This window comes from Danio aesculapii, chromosome 5, assembly GCF_903798145.1.
Source record: "Danio aesculapii chromosome 5, fDanAes4.1, whole genome shotgun sequence".
Lineage (NCBI taxonomy): Eukaryota > Metazoa > Chordata > Actinopteri > Cypriniformes > Danionidae > Danio > Danio aesculapii.
The window spans coordinates 40,541,772-40,561,935 of NC_079439.1; the positions used below are offsets into that span (position 1 = coordinate 40,541,772).

Consider the following 20,164-nt stretch of genomic DNA (forward strand, 5'->3'; position numbering starts at 1 on the left):
ACACTTCATTTCAGGACATTTTTGGCTTCATCGGTGTCTAGGAAGCGTGGAAATGGGGCAATGGATTTTTGTAACACTGCCTTAAAATGTGTCAGGGTTTAAATGGATATTCCAAGTTAGCTCGACTGACAGCATAATGCTGATTACCACAAAAAAGACTTTCAGCTTTTGCCTCGTTTCATCAAAACAAACAAAATATGCATTACAGTGAGGCACTCACAATGAAAGTAAATGTAGTGAAACTGTAAACAGGATAATATAGCCACAAGACATGAATAATTATAGTGTGGAAATGATTCAACTTTTTCTATGCAGGGTTATACTCAGTATATATACTCACTTTATTAGGTACACCTTGCTTGTACCTTGTTGGACCCCATTTCAGCTTTCAATAAAGTGCATCAATTCTTTCTCACTATGATACAACAATGAAGGAAGCATTCCTTTAGGTCCAGATACTGGTCCTGATATTGTCGGCACATACTATAAAAAATGCTGGGTTCAATACAATTCCTTCATGCTCTTCCAACACAAATCGATTATGTTAAATTAATTGTTGTAACAAATTTAAGTGAATTGAACATAAAACAATTAAGTTTTTCCAAAAAAAAAAGTGTTTTTTCAGCTTATTTTAAACAAGTAGTTTGAACAGGTAGCAGAAATCATTTTTTGAGTGCATCCATGCAAATGTCCTATTTCCCCACATAGGTGCTTAACTGAGATCAGGGGTTGCATTCCAGAAAGATTCCAATTTATTAAAATATTATCCCGTTTGGTAACCATGGTATTTTTCGATAGGAGTACATTTAGAATAAATGTCATAAAGGGATACTTCACCTAAAAATAAAAATTAAATCTTTCATCATTTACTCACACTTTTTGAGTATAAAATATCTGAGTTTCTTATGTTGAAAACAAAAAATATATATTAAAAAATGCTGGTTGCAGGAATCCATTGACTTCCATAGTATTTTGGGTCCCAGAAACCAGCATTTTTCAAATGATCTAATTACAGACTGTGATGCCAGATGATATTACAGTTAGAACAGAGACCAACAAAGCATGATTGAGCTTTACTGATTTTCAATAGTTCACACTTAGCTGATGATTGATTATTCACCTTATTCTCCGCATATGATGCAGCCATTTGAATCTTTTTGGCTCGAGACTTCTGGTCTCATTTACTTCCATTCATTTTTAGAGGTTAAAAACAGCATGTATGCTGCTTGATGTTACAAACTGATCTTTTCTTATTATATTATTCTACTTTTTATGTATAGTCATGCAAACACTTGTTTGTAGAGCGAGTAGTTTGATTGCTTTCTGCCGTTTATTATTTCTAGTCATTTCTCCCATAGGCAACTAAATCGGAAGTCCTAAAACGAGCGCACCTCCGCATTTGAGAATAAGGTCAATAAAGCTTTGGCATGCTGGCCCGGGAGAGAGCCCTGATCTCATAAGTTCCTCGAGCCCGGGGCTCCGCAAGGCGAGAGGGGAGTTTAAGCTCAGGTAGATCTTGAGAACTCCCCCACTGTAGTAGCTAATGAACAGATAGTGATTGCTCTTAAGAGATAGCTACTTAGTAGGAGCATGTCTATGGTGCCAATTTGGATTAGTCAATTAACTTAAGTGGCATGTTTTTGGATGGTGGGACGAAACCAGGGAAACTGGGGGAAACCCACGTGAGCACGGGGAGAACGTGAAACAGAAACGTTGGCTAGCTTGGTAAGGACTAGAACCAGTGACGTTCTTGCTGTGAGGCAACAGTGCTACCCACTGGGCCACCGTGCCACCCAAAGGAGGAGGAGTAGGAGTGGAAGGTGGGATTCTTCAAAACGAATATGGCTGTTATATGGAACTTAGGTAGTGGCTTAGGAATAGTCTAATTGGTGAATCATAAATTGAATCATGCGGAGCCAGCTGCAAGCAATCATAAACACGTGATCCTCTCGAAATTAGTTTATAAATAAACTTCACATAGTGCAATTGCATTAGTTTTTTTTTTTTCTTTTTGCTAGTTTTGTTTATCCATTTTGTTTAGGCTGACACATTAGCAGTTTGCACAGTGTTGGTTGCTTAGTAACAAAACTGTGAGTGGATTGTCAAACTTGATTGCGTTATTTAAGATTTACTAAAACTAGAGGTAAAATATGATTTTGTAAGATAGGATAAGAATCCCAAATCAAGTTTTGCTTATGTAATACGAATTTGCAAATAAAATGTAATGTATCATATCTTAAGTTCAGACCTAAGACTAAAAACTTATTGTACTATGCCATCGGGAGACTGTGGAAGCCATTAAGATACAGGAAACTCTTTGTCATTTTTATAAGAGCAGTTTGTTGTAAACAGCCATCATGAGAATCGACTGTGCAACAGTTTCAAGGTCATTGTGGTGAGTGGTTATTTGAATTACAGTTCTTTTTGTATCAGCTCAAACCAGTCTGGTGATTCTCCTCTGACCTCTGGTTTTACAACAAGACTTTAATGCTTGTGCATTAACATCCCAGTAGATCTCAGTTTTAGGAAATCTTGTTTGGCACCAACAACCATGCCACGCTCATCACCATCATCTGAAAGCAACTTTCTCCCTCATATTGAAGCTTGGTTTAAATTTTGCATTGAGTTGTGCTCATTACATATTTTATATTACTGTAATTAAATATTTGTATTAATGTGCAGCTATGGAGGTTAAACTAAACATGTGTCTGGGTTATTTTGTATGACAAAATAACCCCTGAACCCAAAAATTAAATAACAAAAATGAATTTGTACCCAGAAATATATTTTAAATTATACTTTTTTTTTTCCATCCAACCTAAAAAAAATTATTTTATTAATTAATTTATTTATTTTTATATATTTTATTAATTTTGTAACCTTGAGCTGAAAACCGAAGGACTATTTAAAATTCTTTATGACTAATAAACGTATAGGGCCAGCCTAATTTTAGAAGCAATTTAGATTGGATTAAACCACTTAAAACAATTCTACTGAATGTGACCCTATGAAAATGATTAAAAATGTCAGATTTGGATTTTAAATCTTATCTGAGTCGCTTGGTATTTTATGCTTATGAATCTCCAGTGTGCAGTTACGCTGTGAAATCTGCCAGCGCCGCACTTGATGAATGCCTTTTTATGAAGAGCACAGCAAACGATCAGCATCTGGGAAATGATCCTTGAACTTGGATTAAAAGCTATTTTATCAGGGCAAACAGCAAGTACTCTTTAGAATGAGCATCGGAAAGGTCACTGTAGTCATGCATATGACATTTGGCTTTTACATATCCTGTCCTCTGATCTGAACTGCTGATTGGACGTGTCTGACCTCATCACACTGTTGTCCTTGGCTGACCTTTGTAGCTCACCCTCAGTAACCTGGAGCTTTGGCCAACTCGCACTGAGTATGTTTACATGGGCACAAATACTCCAATTTTAATATGATCAAGACAATACTCTTAAGGAGGGATGGGCAAAAATACATTGAAATGTATTTTAAAATATGTATTTTCGGATTTAAAAAAATATTACAAAATATATTTAAAAGTAAGCATGAACCTTCTTTGCAAACCTTCCATGAATAGGCCTATTCAATCAATTCCTTCACTGTTAAATGTGAAGTAAACAATGTTTGATAGCAACCGCTTTCCTCTGAGCAAGTTTTAGCAGACTCTCTGCCACCTCGTTCGCCTCTACTCTTACTGTACATGAGTGGATATCTATACATTGTTTACTTGTTTCTTCTTTATTCATTTAGTATATTTTTGTACAAATTTTATACAGAAAGCTCTGTTTACTGCAGATAATGAGTTAGAATAGTACCAAATGTGTTGATTAATTTTCCACCTATTGTGTGGCCAGTAAAATTGATATAATCTTTGTATAACGATTATTTAAGCTCTTAACATTCTTTTATTTTTAAAGGGTGATATGAAGTGTTTAATAAAAAAAAAATGTAACAGAATTTTTCATAAATCAATTGAACTCTTCAATAGGCCTTTGTATATGACTTTATAACTAAAAAACAGGTTCAGTCATTTCTATATGTTATTTCCATACAATTTCTTTAATGCACAACATTAAAACATGATGTTTCGAAATGACTAAAAATGGAGTTTTTTAAATTCTAGCAAATAAACTCTTCATATATATATCTTGCTGATGCCGTACAACCCGATTCAGGTGTTTTTGACTAGTCTGTATAGACTGAATTGCTGTATTATTAAATATTAGCGTTTTATATATTGTCCCACTTTGACATCTTTAGGCAGAAATTTTTCCTCTTCACTATGCTACTGGAAATTTAAACAGCCAGTGAAGTATCGTAGGTCTCGCCATGATGTGATGCATTATTTCTTTCCATAATCCAAGCATTATCCACCTCCTTCAATATAAATACATTTTCTGTTCTAATCTCAAGTTTTTCTCTAAAGCTTCAATCACAGGCAGCATTTTTAAGATGTCATCGTGTAGACTTATTACAAAGTATTTTATAATCGTAGTAAACAAAAATCCTGTAAAGTTGACCACTCACAGCTAGCCGGGTAAGAGGAACCTAAGGAATTGTTCTCCCATAATTATTTACTCAACCAAGGTGAAGTGCAGCGTTATGTTTTCTCTCTGAAAATGGCTAATAGATTTGCTAGAGAAAGTCTTTCTATGTACTAAGTTTATGTACTTTGTACAGTAAAAAAATGGTCTATGCTGAGCACCATTTACTTGCATGAGACAAAAAAAAATTTTTGCAACTAGGCATGGACCAGTATAAGGTATGATAAACTTGGATAAAAAAAAATCACGGTTTCACGGTATCACTGCATATTGATTTCTGCTCTAAAATATAGTACGTCTGGGTAAAAAACAACAAACTTTTTCCCAATTTAACACAATGTATTATATTTTAAGATACATTTAATGTATTTTGGAACAGTAAAACATGTCAGGCTAAATAATTCAAATAAATCATTGACTTTTCCTGTCTCCATTAGTTTAAAAACTCAGATTTGAAAAGGCATCTTTGTATATCTTTCTTTTCTTTAGATATGAAATAAGCCACTATAGCATGCTGGGATGTTGGTGTAGTGATTTGTTTTTCAAATATTTACTGAATCACGGGCTGTGATGTGGATGTTCCTATTCTGCTGGAGATACTGCTGTCCTAAATAGCTAAATAAAATAGTTGTTTAAAAAAAAAACTACTTATACCATATGAACGGTTTAACAGAAAATTGTACATTTTTACATTGTAATTTTAAAACCTTGACTTTTCCAAACCGCGGTAAACCATAAAACCGCTTATCGTATTTGCAACACATTCTTCAACTTATTTGGACCCATAAAAGCATTTAGTAAGACATAATAAAACATAATGCATAATAGAGTGCTTCCATGAATACTAAAATTGATAACAATGTATAGCAACAGTACATTACTGATGTCGTACTTATATGTAAGCAAAATGTCACTTTATTATGAACTAATGAGTTAAGGCATGAGCTAATCATGAACTAGCTTTAACTTCAACAAGTCACATGAGCTCATGTGTGAATAACGACTACCTTAATTACCTGTCTGCTTTATGATAAAGAATATTCATTATAAGTGCAACTTGACCAACACGAACTAATGCGTTATTAATGTATCATTATGTCATGACATTATTATTAACTCATTCTCAACTACTCATGAACTCCTGTGCTTGACGTAATGGTCATACATGTCCATCAACAGTCTGTTTGCACTAAAAACAATAGAAAAGTGTTCATGAGTTGTTAAGAATGTCTTAATAATAATAATATTAATGCGCCCCTTCGAGTAAAGTCATGACATAATGATACATTAACAACTTATGAGCTCATGTTGGTCAAGTCGCACTTTAATGAATATTCTTCTTCATAGAGAGGGTTACATTTAGCTTAAACTAAAGTGTTAATTAATACGTTAATTAATTAGCAGCACAAAAAATAAATAAATAAAATAAAATAAAAATAAATAAATCACTGGTTTGACCCCAGAGAACACTGGTAAAATGTGTAAAAACAAACTCTTAATTGTGTTCTGAAGCTTCTACCAAATGTGTAATTTTAAAAATAGGTTTTTAACTTATTGTATTTTGTTAAATGGGACTACAGGCGATGTCAGAGACATTATACGTCATCGAGCTGAACTGGTCTGGAACGCAGCCTGCTTGGTTTGGCATTTGGATTTGTCGGTTATAAGTATTTTCATAAACAGTATTTTATAGTTTGTAGTATTTTTCTAAATCAGAATTCATATCATGTGTAGATAATGCATTCACTTGTTGAGATTGTAATAATAGGTTAAGTTGTTAATCATTTACTTTATTAAAACAATTTTATGAAGATGCTGCTTACCACTGCAGCCTGTCTTTTTCCTGCTCTCAGCAATGCAAATGTGTGAGTAAATTCATAAAAATACATAAATATTACCTGTCATTTTAACGTGTTTATTAGATTTTTTGTATGTTGGAATCTAAACACATTTAACTGTCCTAACTGCAATATTTACACTCCTCTTTCAAACTTATAGCAGATGTGACTATATGAGCTGCTTTTCGCTGTACTTTGTGACAAAAAAAGGATATTGAATGTTGTTCTCTATCCATGATGGAATTTGCAGGCATTTGATAAACCTGTCCCTCATGCCTCATTACTAAGGTAGGCGGGCTGTTTACACGCATGCGATACACTTATTTCAGTATGTCTTATGATAATACTATGTAGGCACATTTATAAAACATACAATATGTGTTATAAAACTTTTACAACAACTATAAAGCAAAACAAATGTATTTCCCACATACAACTATCCAAAAGGCACATAGGTCTGCATACGGCTGTGATTTTTCCGCATTTGTATTTGTTTATAATGCATAGTGTGGATAATAATATAATAAACCGAGAGAGTAAATCTTTGCCATGGACCATACTTCTAAAAATAAGCTTAAAAAGTTGTCGGAAACAGGGTGGTGCTGACGTCACAAGCGAGCGCCTGAAGGCACTGTAGTCTGTTTATAGCCTAATGTTAGCTTTTCAGTTATTGCGTTGCATTTAAGATTCAAAAGTGATAAAAGTTATATTGTCGTGTGAGGATTATCTGGCTGGACAAAATGTGTAAGTGTAATGAACTGTGTTTGAACACAGAGCTTATTATTCGCAATCTTCGAAAAGCCTATGGGAAAATCCAATGGGGATTTTATTGAGGGAACCAGTTTTACGCTAGCAGCCGACTGGCCTACAAGGTGACGTCAAGAGTTCCTCCACTCTAAAGGTTTCTTGCATCATGTTTGGTTGTTTTTTTATATAACTTTCAAATAAAGACATATGACATTTGTCTTTTACATATCCTGTCCCTTGATCTGAACTGCTGATTGGATGAGTGTGACCTAATCGTGCTGTTGTTGGCTGACCCCCTATCTCACCCTCTATAAAAGTAACCTGGAGGATTGGCCAACTCACACTGTGACGTTGCGGTCTGGGCAGCTGTCTCCGAAAGTGCCCCCTTGCTCCTTGAAGGTGATGAGGTTCCAAACAGCCACCACGGTGTCGTCAGGCACGTTGAAGTGGAACAGCTCCACGCTGGCAAAAGAGCGGTAGGCGTTGAGCTTGCGAGGCGTCCGGGTGAAATAGTCAGTGACAAACAGGCAATCTGGGGAATGGAAGAAGGAAAGAGTTATTTAGATGAAAGATGGCAATCTCTGGCAATCAACTGGATGAGGAGGAATCTGGGTGGTTTGCAGTTTGGTTGACCTTCCTTCTCAAAACTCCACCAGTGATTTAATCACACTTGCCGTGGGTCATGCGTGATTTGGCTTCGATTCAAAACCCAGACTCTATGCAAAATTAATTTCGTTGCAATCCCTCAATACAAGGCCAGGGAGGAAGCAGCAAAATGACATTTGCAATCTGCCTTAATGAGCCGTGGCTTCCTATGGCTCCATCGTCAAAGAGCCTAATGGCTTCCAATCTCCTTGTGATTTGTGGAGAGAAACATTTACACCCAACCGCCCGGCTGCTTCGCTGATATTCATGTATTCACTTTATGTTTAATGCACACGTATAATGTATTGCAGTTTGTTTGCACCATCTTCACTAATACTTGTGACTGCCTTTTCATCATGGAGATTATTTACAGCTGTCAAGGACAGTCAAGACACAAAGACTTAATATACAAAAGTTATAAAAAGTATTTACAGTGCTCGGTATAATTGAGTACACCCCATTTTGAAAATGAATATTTTTTATCCATGTCTCAGTGAATATAGGCAATGTATTTTGGTGCGTTTAAACAAAACATTTTTATTAAACAGATATTTATTAAAATAATATTTTAGTCAGCAAACATATTTAGAAACTGAAGGATAATACAATTAAATTCAACTAAATGTTTCAACTAAATTCTCCAAAATTTAACTAAATTTTTCCTTTTTTTTTTTGCTTCTCTTGATTTTTCCTCTTTTTTTTCTATAACAAATACATTTGGGTGTACTTGTTTTTGGACCGTTATCGTAAGTTATTTTGTTAGATAAGCTCCAGATTTGGCTTCAGTACTGACTAATCTAATGTATATGCACAAATATAATATTATATATTATTGTACAGCTTCCTATTAAAAATATGAATTTAAGAGACAGATTTGTGAGGGGTGTACCTATACATGCTGAGCACTGTACCTGCTGCATAGGGCCAGACAGAATCTGCTGACATTTTTTGCTATTTCTATTAATTTTGTAAAAAAATCTGTGGGTTTATGTGGAATTAGATTCACTTATTTGGTAAACAAAAAAAGTCTCATATAATATATCAACTAAAAAAACTACTAAAAACAATACATCTACTAAAATTACTATACAAACTGTATTGTAAATAAATCATATGAACATTTTCAACTTACTATTATTATATTAAAACAATATTAGTGAAATTAATTTAAAAAATTGAATAATATAAATTTACACAAGTAAATACGTGGACTCAATGATGGGCTAAAAATCTGCAGCAATCTGCGGATTTCTGTGCGCGCAGATTTCGTGTGGGCCTAAGCTGCAGAATAAAGCAAAACGTGAACTAATGTTATTTTTGCAATGTTATTATTATTATTTTAAAATAACAATTTTCTATTTGAATAGATTATTAAATTGCAATGTATTTTTCTCATGGTAAAACATAATATTTAGAATTATTACATCTACACAAGTCTTCAGTGTCACACGATCCTTCAGAAATAGTTTAATATGCTGGTTTGCTGTAAAAAAACATAACATTTTTGGCAAAAAAAAAAAAATAAATCAATAAATAAAATGTAATCAATAAATCATTAAATGGTTCAAATGACTTTAATTAAATGAAATGTTTTTAAGAATAAAATATGTATTCTTTGAAAGAGTGTACATGCATTATGCGATAGTGTCAAAATGGTCCTAAAATGACAATATTATCGCTTATCGCAAAAAAATTGGTTCTATTTATCGTAACACAAAAACAGATAATGTGATAGGCCTATTTAATGCGCTAAAAATAATAATTTATTTAAAATAATAATTAATATACAGAATGTATATAAATGTAAAAGTTATTTATATTATTATTATTATTATTATTATTATTATTATTATTATTATTATTTACTCACTTACTGCAGTGTTTCCCAACCCTGTTCCCGAAGGCACACCAACAGTACACATTTTCAACCTCTCCCTAATCAAACACACCTGAATCAACTTAACATAACATCAGAAGAGACTCCAACACCTAAAGTTAATGGGTCAGAAAAGGGAGACATCCAAAATATGTACTGTTGGTGTGCCTCCAGGAACAGGGTTGGGAAACACTGACTTACTGTATTTGCGGTGTTAATTTTTCTGTTTAAGTTTAATGTGACCACCCTTATCAAGGTTTGCTTTGTTATACCTTCTAATATAATATATAAATATTATACAATAATAAATTAGATTCTGATCTAATACATTTATCTTCTAATAAAAGCACTTATTCCGCAGAGTTGCTTTATTTAACTGAATTACTTTAAAATGACTGGCCAATTACCACATTTAAGTAGCTTTCCGAACAATGGCACACACAATCAAAACAATAGTAATAGCACTCACTCCTGAAAATAAATGCAGCCGCTGTCCTTGATACTTTGCACGGTGTATGTTGCCAAAATAATTCTGAACAACCTGGCCAAGGAGATCTGAAATCCCACACCCATCAATACCAAACATCCCCAAAGCTCAGAAGCAGCACTGCAGTGTAAATACCTCTGGAAATAGTTTGTGTGCGACACAGAGAGAAAATGAGAAGAAATGTATTAGGTAGACCAGCTGGATGAGTGAAGACAAACGACAGCACCTGTACGTCGGTTCTAGCCGTCTGTTTAATCTCTTTCCCGTCGAACCCTTTGCTTCTGTTATTAACAGACATAACAAATCAGCCGGCTTGACACTTTTATTAAGCTGATGGACTCTCAGAGGTATGATGCCAGTATGGCCTCTTCATCTGTTAGCTCAGACAGCAAAGCACATCCCACTGATGGGCTTCACGCGCAATCACTTACAGTGCGAATAAAATTACACTGTGAAATATAGTGGATAGAGCCACACCATTTGGTAGCGTGTGAACTGCAACGATGTTCGTCCAGGGTTGAGATGTAGCAGTATTTAACAACTGCAACACTAGCTAAAATATATTACAGCTCAATTCAATCACAGTTTATTTGTCGAGTGCTTTACTCAATAATTATTATTTCAAATCAGCTTTACAAAACATGCACATTATTACTTAATAAAGTTAAGGAGATGTGTATAGAGTGGACAGGATATAAATATAGTTAGCATGCAGTTATAAAGTATTGTAGTGTCCTTTTCAAAAAGGAGATGTCTATGTGTATAATACTTTTTAAAGGTAGACTTTGACATATTAAAGGCAACATATCTTGAAATCATTACTTTTTCCGGTGCATCTACTCACCCAGAAACCTTCCCTGAAAACCTAGCAAACTTGTTTTGGCAAGCCTTTTTCTGCAAGCATGAGTAAACATGAGCTTTTCAGATTTCACTCCCCAAGTGACTTACTGTAGGAAGGAGATTTTTTAAATATATTAATGCACCTTAATCTGCACATTTCCACCCACAGTGGAAACTGAATCACACCCACTTTTCTGTTTTTTTACTATAGCAGCTAGTACGGATGCTCCGATCAGGATTTTTGCAGCTGATACCAAGTACCGATTCCTTGTCATGGTGATCGGCCGATACGGAGAATTGATTCAAATGCTTCAAGCTTTATAATGCATAAACCACGTTTTCACTCTAAGTAAGATACTTCAGTGGAGATCTCTCCTTACCTAAGAGAATAAATTAAGGATGCTGCATATAATCCCTTAAATGTGTATCTTATAGCCATTTAGGTGTAAACGTGTCATGGTCAGAAGCAGCTTTAGAGAAAAGAGATAAAATAAATACAAAGAAAAATGACAATCAAGGTAATTTGGAAACATTGCAAATGATTAAAGAAAAATTCAACATGTCTCATTGAAGAAAAAGTTAGCAGCTCAGACTTCATGCATAAAAAGTTCAAATGCACACCTTGAAATCTATTACTTCTTTACTAAAAGAAAACAGGCCTATAAACTACTGTTTATCGCAATAGGTATAATTCAAGAAGTTCTATTATTAAATAATCACTTTAAAAAATTATTTTTTTCTTTTACTTATCTAATATTTCCAGCCAGGTTTTCGTGAACTTGCAATATTGTCAAGAACACAGAAGCTCTTTCAGTTCTCATATTTTAAAAGGCCTAAATACATGCATGTCATTCAAATATTTTGCTCATCTCCAAATAACACAAACACTTGTGATCAGTTCATAAGATCAGCGAGTACCGATCAAGTCATTAAATGTTGATTATCAGCCGATATCGATCTCCGGCCAATTGTTCAGAGCATCTCTAGCAGCTAGCGATTTACATCGTTTACGTCAGAAAAAAAAAATTTACTATTAAAAATGTTCTGTTGTGCAAGTAAAGTAAACTTGTCTGTACTAAATTCTACTAAATTATGAGTAAAAAGAAGCCCTTAACAAAGTACATGCGACGCGACAAGATTGCAGCGACAAACAATTTGGCTGTCTGCACCAAATGTGATGCAATGCGACATGACAGAAACATTTAAATGTCAGTTACTGCACTTCTAATTAAATCTTAAGGGTTATAGTCTAATTAAAGGTGCCATATACTGTACTGGTTTAATAAAGTATATTGTTTTTTGATATCTACATAGTAGGTTTATGGCTTCTGAGAGTTCAAAAAATCTCCAGAAACAGTTTTATAAGCTCAGTTAATACTCCATAAAATACGCATAGAATCAGAAGGTCCATGATTGACCATATATGGCTTGTGTCGTGAATATTAATGAGCTCAGCTCTGACCTGCCACTCTTACAGACACACACACTAGTGTTGCCAGACGTACGATAATTATTGTACATGTATGATAATTTCGACCTCTTTACGATGTATGATCAATAATGAGGAAAATCCTGTAATGTACTATAATTTCACAATTTTATGGTATTTAAACGTAATTTCATTGTAATATTAGGCTTCTTTACTTATTGATCTATCTGCATCTTTTTTGTACTGTCTGTGAGGAGAAGGTGGAGTTAGGCACGATTTCTATCTCATCTTTATTATGTTACCTCTTTTCAGCCAATCAACGTGGAGAATGGCTCTCTCTCAGGAGTTAATGCTCCTGCTGCGCGTGCCCGTGGTTAGGTCAGTAGTTTTCAGTTTGAGGTCGATATTTTAAGCAATAGTAAAACAATTAGTGCATGAAGGTGAGAAGGACAGGGGAGTTTTCCCTTGATGTTCTCGTTTTTTCCCTATTCAAATGCGTCATTTGAACGTGTTTGTTTTCCACGTTAATCCCATCAAAACAAACCATGCACACCTCAAGAGTGTTCAAATTCAGGAGGGTGCACTGCTTTCAAGCCAACCAGCACTATTTTGCAGTCAATGACGGCATCCAATTTGTACAGCAAAATTAATCCCTTAACTTCTGGCAACATGCAACATTCGATGACAGCACCTCAGTGGTGGAGTTTGAGACTTCTTACTAAGGTATGGCTAGTTTTGAGGTGATTTGCACGTTGTGTCAAAAAGCTATGTGTCTAGATAATAGCTGTATACTCTCCAATTGACTCATGTACAATAATTTTCCTCCAAATACGATAATTTTGAGGTTCTGGTACGATACTTTGACATTTCCAATCTGGCAACACTGACACACACACAGAGTAAGAGCATGGTGCACGCTGAACACGGACAAATATAAACCCAAACGGAGTAATGTTAACCTATTTTGCTCACCAAATCTGTTGTGGATAAAAGCTATAATTAAACTTAATAAAAGAGAGTGATAGAGATGTATGGTGTTGTATTTTGAAGCTACAGTCAAAGAAAACACAGACAGAAATTAATATCTGCCTCTGCATGAACAGATGACAGTTGAACTGAGTGATTTGACATGATTCAGCAATATACATGTGTTTGTTGAAACATACGCATCAAATTTCACAATTAACACGAAAAATTAACAAAAGATGTAACTAAACATACCTTATGCCTCTTTAGAGTGGAGATGAACAAATGTGTAATATGTAAACTTTGCATTTTGCGTCCAGAAGCCAGTTTAAACGTGCCTCGTGCTGTTGTTGCCCATTAACGCACAGTAAACAAGTTCGCGCTCGCGTTTTCAAATTAAAAGTCCCACATACATAGATGATCTCAGAGCTTGATGACATGGCTGCTTGTCAGGTCTAGATAAACAACCCAAATTAGGCATGCATGTAAATGCGAGATAATGGCCTGTAAGTCTTTTCACTGTTTGTTTTGTCTTCTGATTGTCCACCTGGGTTTCCACTCATGGGATTTACATGAAAACGAGAAAACAGTGGTGTCTGAGGCTTACATTATTATATCTTTTAATATTCTACTATGCCTTGGAATACTCAGATTTTCATTATAGTGCAGCTTTAATACATAGTACATAAAAAGTACATAGATTAATTGACTGACATTCATTATTTTAAACAGTTTATTTATTAATTTTCAAGATCTGAGGTGAACTGTCTTACACTGGTAGCATTTAACACTCAATAAAGCACATAATCTGTACCTGAGGAGATAATTGTCATAACAGTTTATAGGGTTATTTTGCTGCAAAGTCAAGAAAATATGAAACATTTCTAAAATAGAAAATCTGTGCACTGCTGCCACAGATGGTTAGGACAAAACTTGTTTTAACATGAAAAAGATACTTTTTATTGTGTTTCGTGTCACGGCATTGCATGTTCTGTGGTTAGGACATGGTGTTATGCTGTGAAAATCATTCCACAAATACCCTGCAAATTAACCCTCCCATTGACTTACGAGTCAAAATGCCCTGTGATCATTTTAACAGCAGAAAATAAATTCTAAACAATGTTTTTTTAAGACTTTTTTTCTAAAATGACCCAACATTAAAACAGTGAAATGTTTTTTATTTTCACATTTAGGTTCCAACAATGGAGTATACGCACACAGATTTTTAATTTCAGTCAGCCAGCCCCAGGGCTTCCAGTTAATTGTCATCAAATACAAAATCAGCACGTTTAAGATTTGATTTCTTTAAAAAGAAAAAAGAAAAAAAACGCGATTTTCCCTGCCTGGCTGAGATACGATATGAAGTGGGTATCAAAAAACACTGCATTAAATTATATTTTCCATGCAATGTCTTTAAAATATGGAAATTAGTTTTCACCGCAGTATTTTCAATAAAAATTTCAGCGCTAACCTGCTGCTAATGACGCCGTCTGCATTTAAACAGTCTTTCGTCTCTTTTTACGCTTTAACCATCAAATGATTGCTTAAGTCTATTTAATTGATTATTTTTGAATTACATTACAACACCGATGCTGTTAAAGGAACCGTATCAAATTCAAAATAGTCACACAAAGCTTTTCAGCATCAATCATTGGCTGAAAAACATTAGCTATGCATATAGTCCATTGTTCTACAGGTCAATTTTGACCTACCAGCTATAAAGCCATTTTTACTCCACAAAAACTAAGAATAACAAATGTCCTGGTTCGGTCTAGAAGTTGTAAACTCTTCCTTTCCATCACTGTCAGATTCAGTTTAAACACAGAAGGCTTTATTCCATTACTTGTCATTTCTGAGATTTGCTTTGTTTTAATTTTAATGTTGTATCTGGAGGTCTAACTAAAAGCAGTAATTTATTTGCATGTAAAGGGACAAACACACTAACAGTGCATTTTTGCTCTCACCCAAATACTGTAGGTGTAAATTTGACAAGCTACAATAAAAGATCTCTAGGGTTTTGTTTTTTTTTAGCTGAAATTTCACAGACACATTCTGAAGATCACATTCTCATCTTATGAAAAGAGGCATAATATGTCCCTTTTAACGCTTTAAAGCCCCTTTAATTAATAAGACTTCGAAATTATTCAGTGAATATAAAAAACACTTGTAATTGTAACTGTTATAGTGAAATGAATTCAAAAGAGTGATTCACTGTACTTTGCCAAACAAGCATTTGTGTCAGATGGAAACCCCTCTGGTGGCCCAGTGAGTAGTGGACAGGCTGATTACACATCATGTCAATCAGGAGCAAAGGCAATGTCATGTTGTTTGACCATAACACAGGCTGATGCGAAGGACGCAGGTGTGTCAAAATATACAGTGCATCCTCTTGTCTTGTCCACAAAACAAGTGAAAGATATCCATGTGTTTTGAAAGCACCTGGGAAGTCAATCCAGAAATTACACGTTTACACAATTTATTCACTTACACAGCCACAATAGAATAGTTCACCCAAAAATGAAATTTTCCACATTATTTACTTTACCAAGTTGGGTGTTTGTAGACAGATGTGTAGCATTGTTTTATTTTTTCTGAAAACTGATCATTATATTATTAAAAAAAAAAAAAGATTATTTGTCTGCTGTGGATTACTTTGAAGCTGCAGAAATATGAATTTTGGACTGTCTAAAATGGTCTATGTTGAGCCCCATTTACTTGCATTAGATGGAGAAAAATCCTGTAATTAAAAATTAAAACTTTAATTTCTCTATGGCTGAAGAAAGAAAGTCAGTAAGCCTGCATTTGTAATGTATTATAAGAGTATTCTACGGTGGGCGTGAGAGCTTAACGTACTGCAATTTAAGAAAACACATGCAATTACAAAAAACGTCAGCAAATTTTGAAAATTATCAGTTTGACAGCACACATGCTGCAAATCCTCACAACACAAATACATTTAAAAAAATATGCGCTGCATTGTCACACAACGCAAACAATTAATAAAACATGCTGCATTTTTTGTTTATTTTAATATCCTGATTCCCGTGTCTTTAGCATTATTTTTCTTAATAACCATAACCTGTGAACAGCTGGGTCCGTCAAGTTTTAGGGTCCCCTTAAATCATTTCCATTGTATTCGTTCTTTTTGTGTTGTTGGAAAATGCAGCGTGTTTTCGTAAAATGTTTGTGTTGTGTGAAAATTCTGCACGTTTTATTAATTGTTTGTGTAGTGTGAAATGCAGCACTTTTTTTTTAGCCCTATTTAAATTTTTGGAGATTGTAAATTATGTAGCCAAAAGTACGTATGGCTGTTTTTCGTCTTTAAAACGAACCCTATGAGGCGGTATGACACCGTTCCTGTACACGTTATCAGCTGACCGCTTACCTCTATATGGACGGCTTTCCCACTGTTAACAGTTTGTCCAATTAGCTCGCCATGTATGTCGGCGGACTTGAGACGCAGAGAAGAGTTAACCACGTACGGTTAAGAACGGTTCCAGAAAGCAGGTAAAACAAAAACAGAAGCTAAAAAATAAAATAAACAAGTAAATAACAGGGTGAGAATGTTTTAAAATCTGAAAACGTGATAAAAATCAGACGAGGGATTTTCTTTTCCTGGATTGCCTTTTAAAACTGTCAGTTGGGTTTAGGGAAGTGGGTGAGTGGGTAATTCGGTGCTTTTGAAAACACAATTGGTTGGGTTTAGAGAAGGAGGAGGATCAGTTAATTGTTCAGTCGGTCGACAGCAGCCTCTGGTGGATTTACGCGAGAACAGCAGGCACGAATGGCACTAGTGTGAGAAATGTGAGATCTGTAAAAGGTGGATTCGCCAAAACAAAACCTGCAAAAAACATAGCTCCTAGGACATATTTGGCACTCTCCATAAATTTATATAGCGGTATGTTTTTAAAATGAGCCTGAGTTGGAATAAATCCTGCCCTTCTGTGGTATGCTTTTGTTCTTATTGTTTTCACAGAGCGCAAATCCTGCCTTTTAAAACCTGTTATTACTGGCATCTCACTGTTTCTAATCAAAGTGACGAATCTTTGAAGAACAACAGTTTAAAAATGTGCACTAATTAAAAGCAAACGAGAGAAAAGCAAGCGTCCTTTGGAGAAAGGAAATACTGTTCACATCCCCGTGTCTTTCCTTTTTGCCAAGGCACAGGGCACAAACGATGTTTCGCAATGAACCAGACGAGTAATAAATCACAAACCCTTTTATTACATTTCATGTCAATATTCCCTACACAACAAAGTTTACTGCCGCTCGATACAGGTTCCCTTCTTTCAATCTAAGCTTCGCATTGAGGAGTATTAAAATTAATATCGCTTTTTTTCTAGCAGTCACGTTACCTCTCCAGCAGTGACGGGGAATCAATAATTAATGATGTCTCTCTCTCTCTCTCTCACATATGTAGAACTCCTTATTCCCCACTGTCATTGTTTCTACACATGAGACGCAGAGATATTGAGGTCAGATTGATTTTACAATATGCCTGCTGCAACACACAGGCACGTGCTCATGAAAAAATGAAATTAGAAAAGTGAGGAGAACTGACCCATGCCATGAGTTTGATTGAGTTGGCGCTTTAACCAATCACAGTGCTGATATTATGGGGTTCTTTGCCACTTTGTCCAAAAAACAAACCATACAATGGAGTTGGTGCATTAACAATGGTGGACTTAAACTTGAAAATATGTGAAAATGTGCTTGTATGAGACTTACAATGCAGACAGCAGATACCCAAACAGGCTCAGGAATATACTGTACCAAATCAATTCCTACTCTTATCATAAAATATGTGTCAGAATGTATTTCATGAGCTGCAATGTGTTTATTTATTTTATTATTATTATTTTACAAATAAAATGAAAATAGCACAGTGCTGTTTTGCTGTTGTCGTGAGTATGCATTGGGAAATGTCAACTGTTTACATTTTCAACTGATGCTTCGTTCTTTCTTTTGTATGAACAAAGAAGTTTATGGTTATTGATTGTTCTTAATAACTAGAAAGTCATTAATATGGTTATTAAAATTAGATTCTGTATGAGTGAGATTTCACACAATGTCATGCTGCAGACAAGAAACACAAGTGGCCAACAAAATGTCCTATTACTCATTGTAGTCATGTCTGATTAGGACACAGTGTGAAGGTGGGAAAATAGAGCTGTAAATTAATATGAATTAATTTACAAAATTTTTTTAAAAATACATATTAATAAGATTGTTTTGATTTGGAAATGTAACATTTCTTTTTAAGTTACAATTCTCATTATTAATTAGTCGCTGATTATCTGGCTGTTATCAAGATGTTGGCTGTTTACATACAGTAAAGTACATATTCAGCATGATCTAATTCAATACCTATACCCAAATACTACCTAAAATAGATAGTTCACCTCAAAATTATTTTTTTTACCAATTACTTTCCCTCGTGTGGTTCACAACACTTAATGAGCTTCTATTTTCTGTTCAGCACAAAAGAAGATACTTTGAAAAATGCCTGTGACCATTGACTTCCATAGTAGAAAAAAAACAAATTCAATGTAAGTGTCATGAGTAGGTCCACACGGAATCTGTGCACGCAAAATTCTGAAGATTTTTTGTCCATCATTGATTCATTTTATTGATTAATTGATTAATTTACTTGTGTAAATGGGTGTAAATGCATCTTGTTTAGTTTTTTAATTAATTTTCACTAATATTATTGACTAATATGAAAATATTCCTATGATTTATTTACAATACAGTTTGTAAAGTAATATTTTCTGTCTTTCAGTTGAGATATTATTTGAGAGACTTGCTTTGTTTACCAAATAAAGTGGAGCTAATTGGATTTGCATTGTAAACAAAAATACAAGTTAAAAAGGTATTATTTTTTTATTTTATATATTAAGGTTTTAGTTATGATACTCCCAAAATCTTCCCACATAAATCTGCAGATTTTTAACAAAATTATTTGCAGAAATACCTAAAAATATCCACAGATTCTGTCTGGCCCTACATGAGTCTGGTGTGTCTATGTCTTGTGTCATGTTGTTGTGTCATGTGATGTTCCGTGTGCTTGTTTACATCATGTGATTCCTTTGCCCTGTTTTCCCGCCGTTTGTTATTTTTATTAATCATTTTTAATTAATTAAATAGTATTTAGTTCAGTCATGTCTTGTGTATTTATATCCCTGAATGTGTTTAGTTCATTGCCCAGTATTATATTGTCACTACTCCCTGTCCTGTCTGCGTTTGATGTTCCAGTTGCTGTTGTGAGTGTTATTGTGTAAATAAATACATGTTTTTTTTTATTATTCCTGAGATCTGTGCGTTTGTGAGTGAGTGTACCACAATAGAAAGTCAATGGTTACAGGTTTCCAACATTTTTCGAAATATATTCTTTTGTGATCAACAAAAAAACGAAAATCAAACTTGTATGTTTTGTGATACAGTAGGTGAAGGTTAATTAAATGAAGACAAAATATCCAGTTGAATTATAACTATCCCATTAAAAACAATTACAAGTAGAATATTAGAAGTTTATTGAGACAAAGGTAATGGTTTGAAAATAGCGAGAATTGTCTACCTTAAAATAAAGTGTAACAAAAAATGGTTCAGTACTTAAATTAGAGTGACAGATAACAACACAATGAGTAATTAGTTACAGAGTCATTATTTACAAGTGAATATATATTTTAAATGAACATAACTGAGGAAAAATGCAATATGCAATGCAATATGCAATATGCAATGCCATGCTAAATGATGCCATGCAATATTTTACAAATATTA

At 34.3% G+C, this 20,164-nt stretch overlaps 1 protein-coding gene across 1 annotated transcript in view; it reads right to left on the reverse strand.

Annotated features, from left to right (window-relative positions):
- tmem8b (transmembrane protein 8B) overlaps positions 1–20,164 on the reverse strand; it is a 291,527-nt gene that overhangs the window by 199,118 nt on the left and 72,245 nt on the right. Inside the window, 1 exon segment of the mRNA XM_056458175.1 lies at positions 7,481–7,670. Within this exon segment, the coding sequence (XP_056314150.1) occupies positions 7,481–7,670 (190 nt within the window).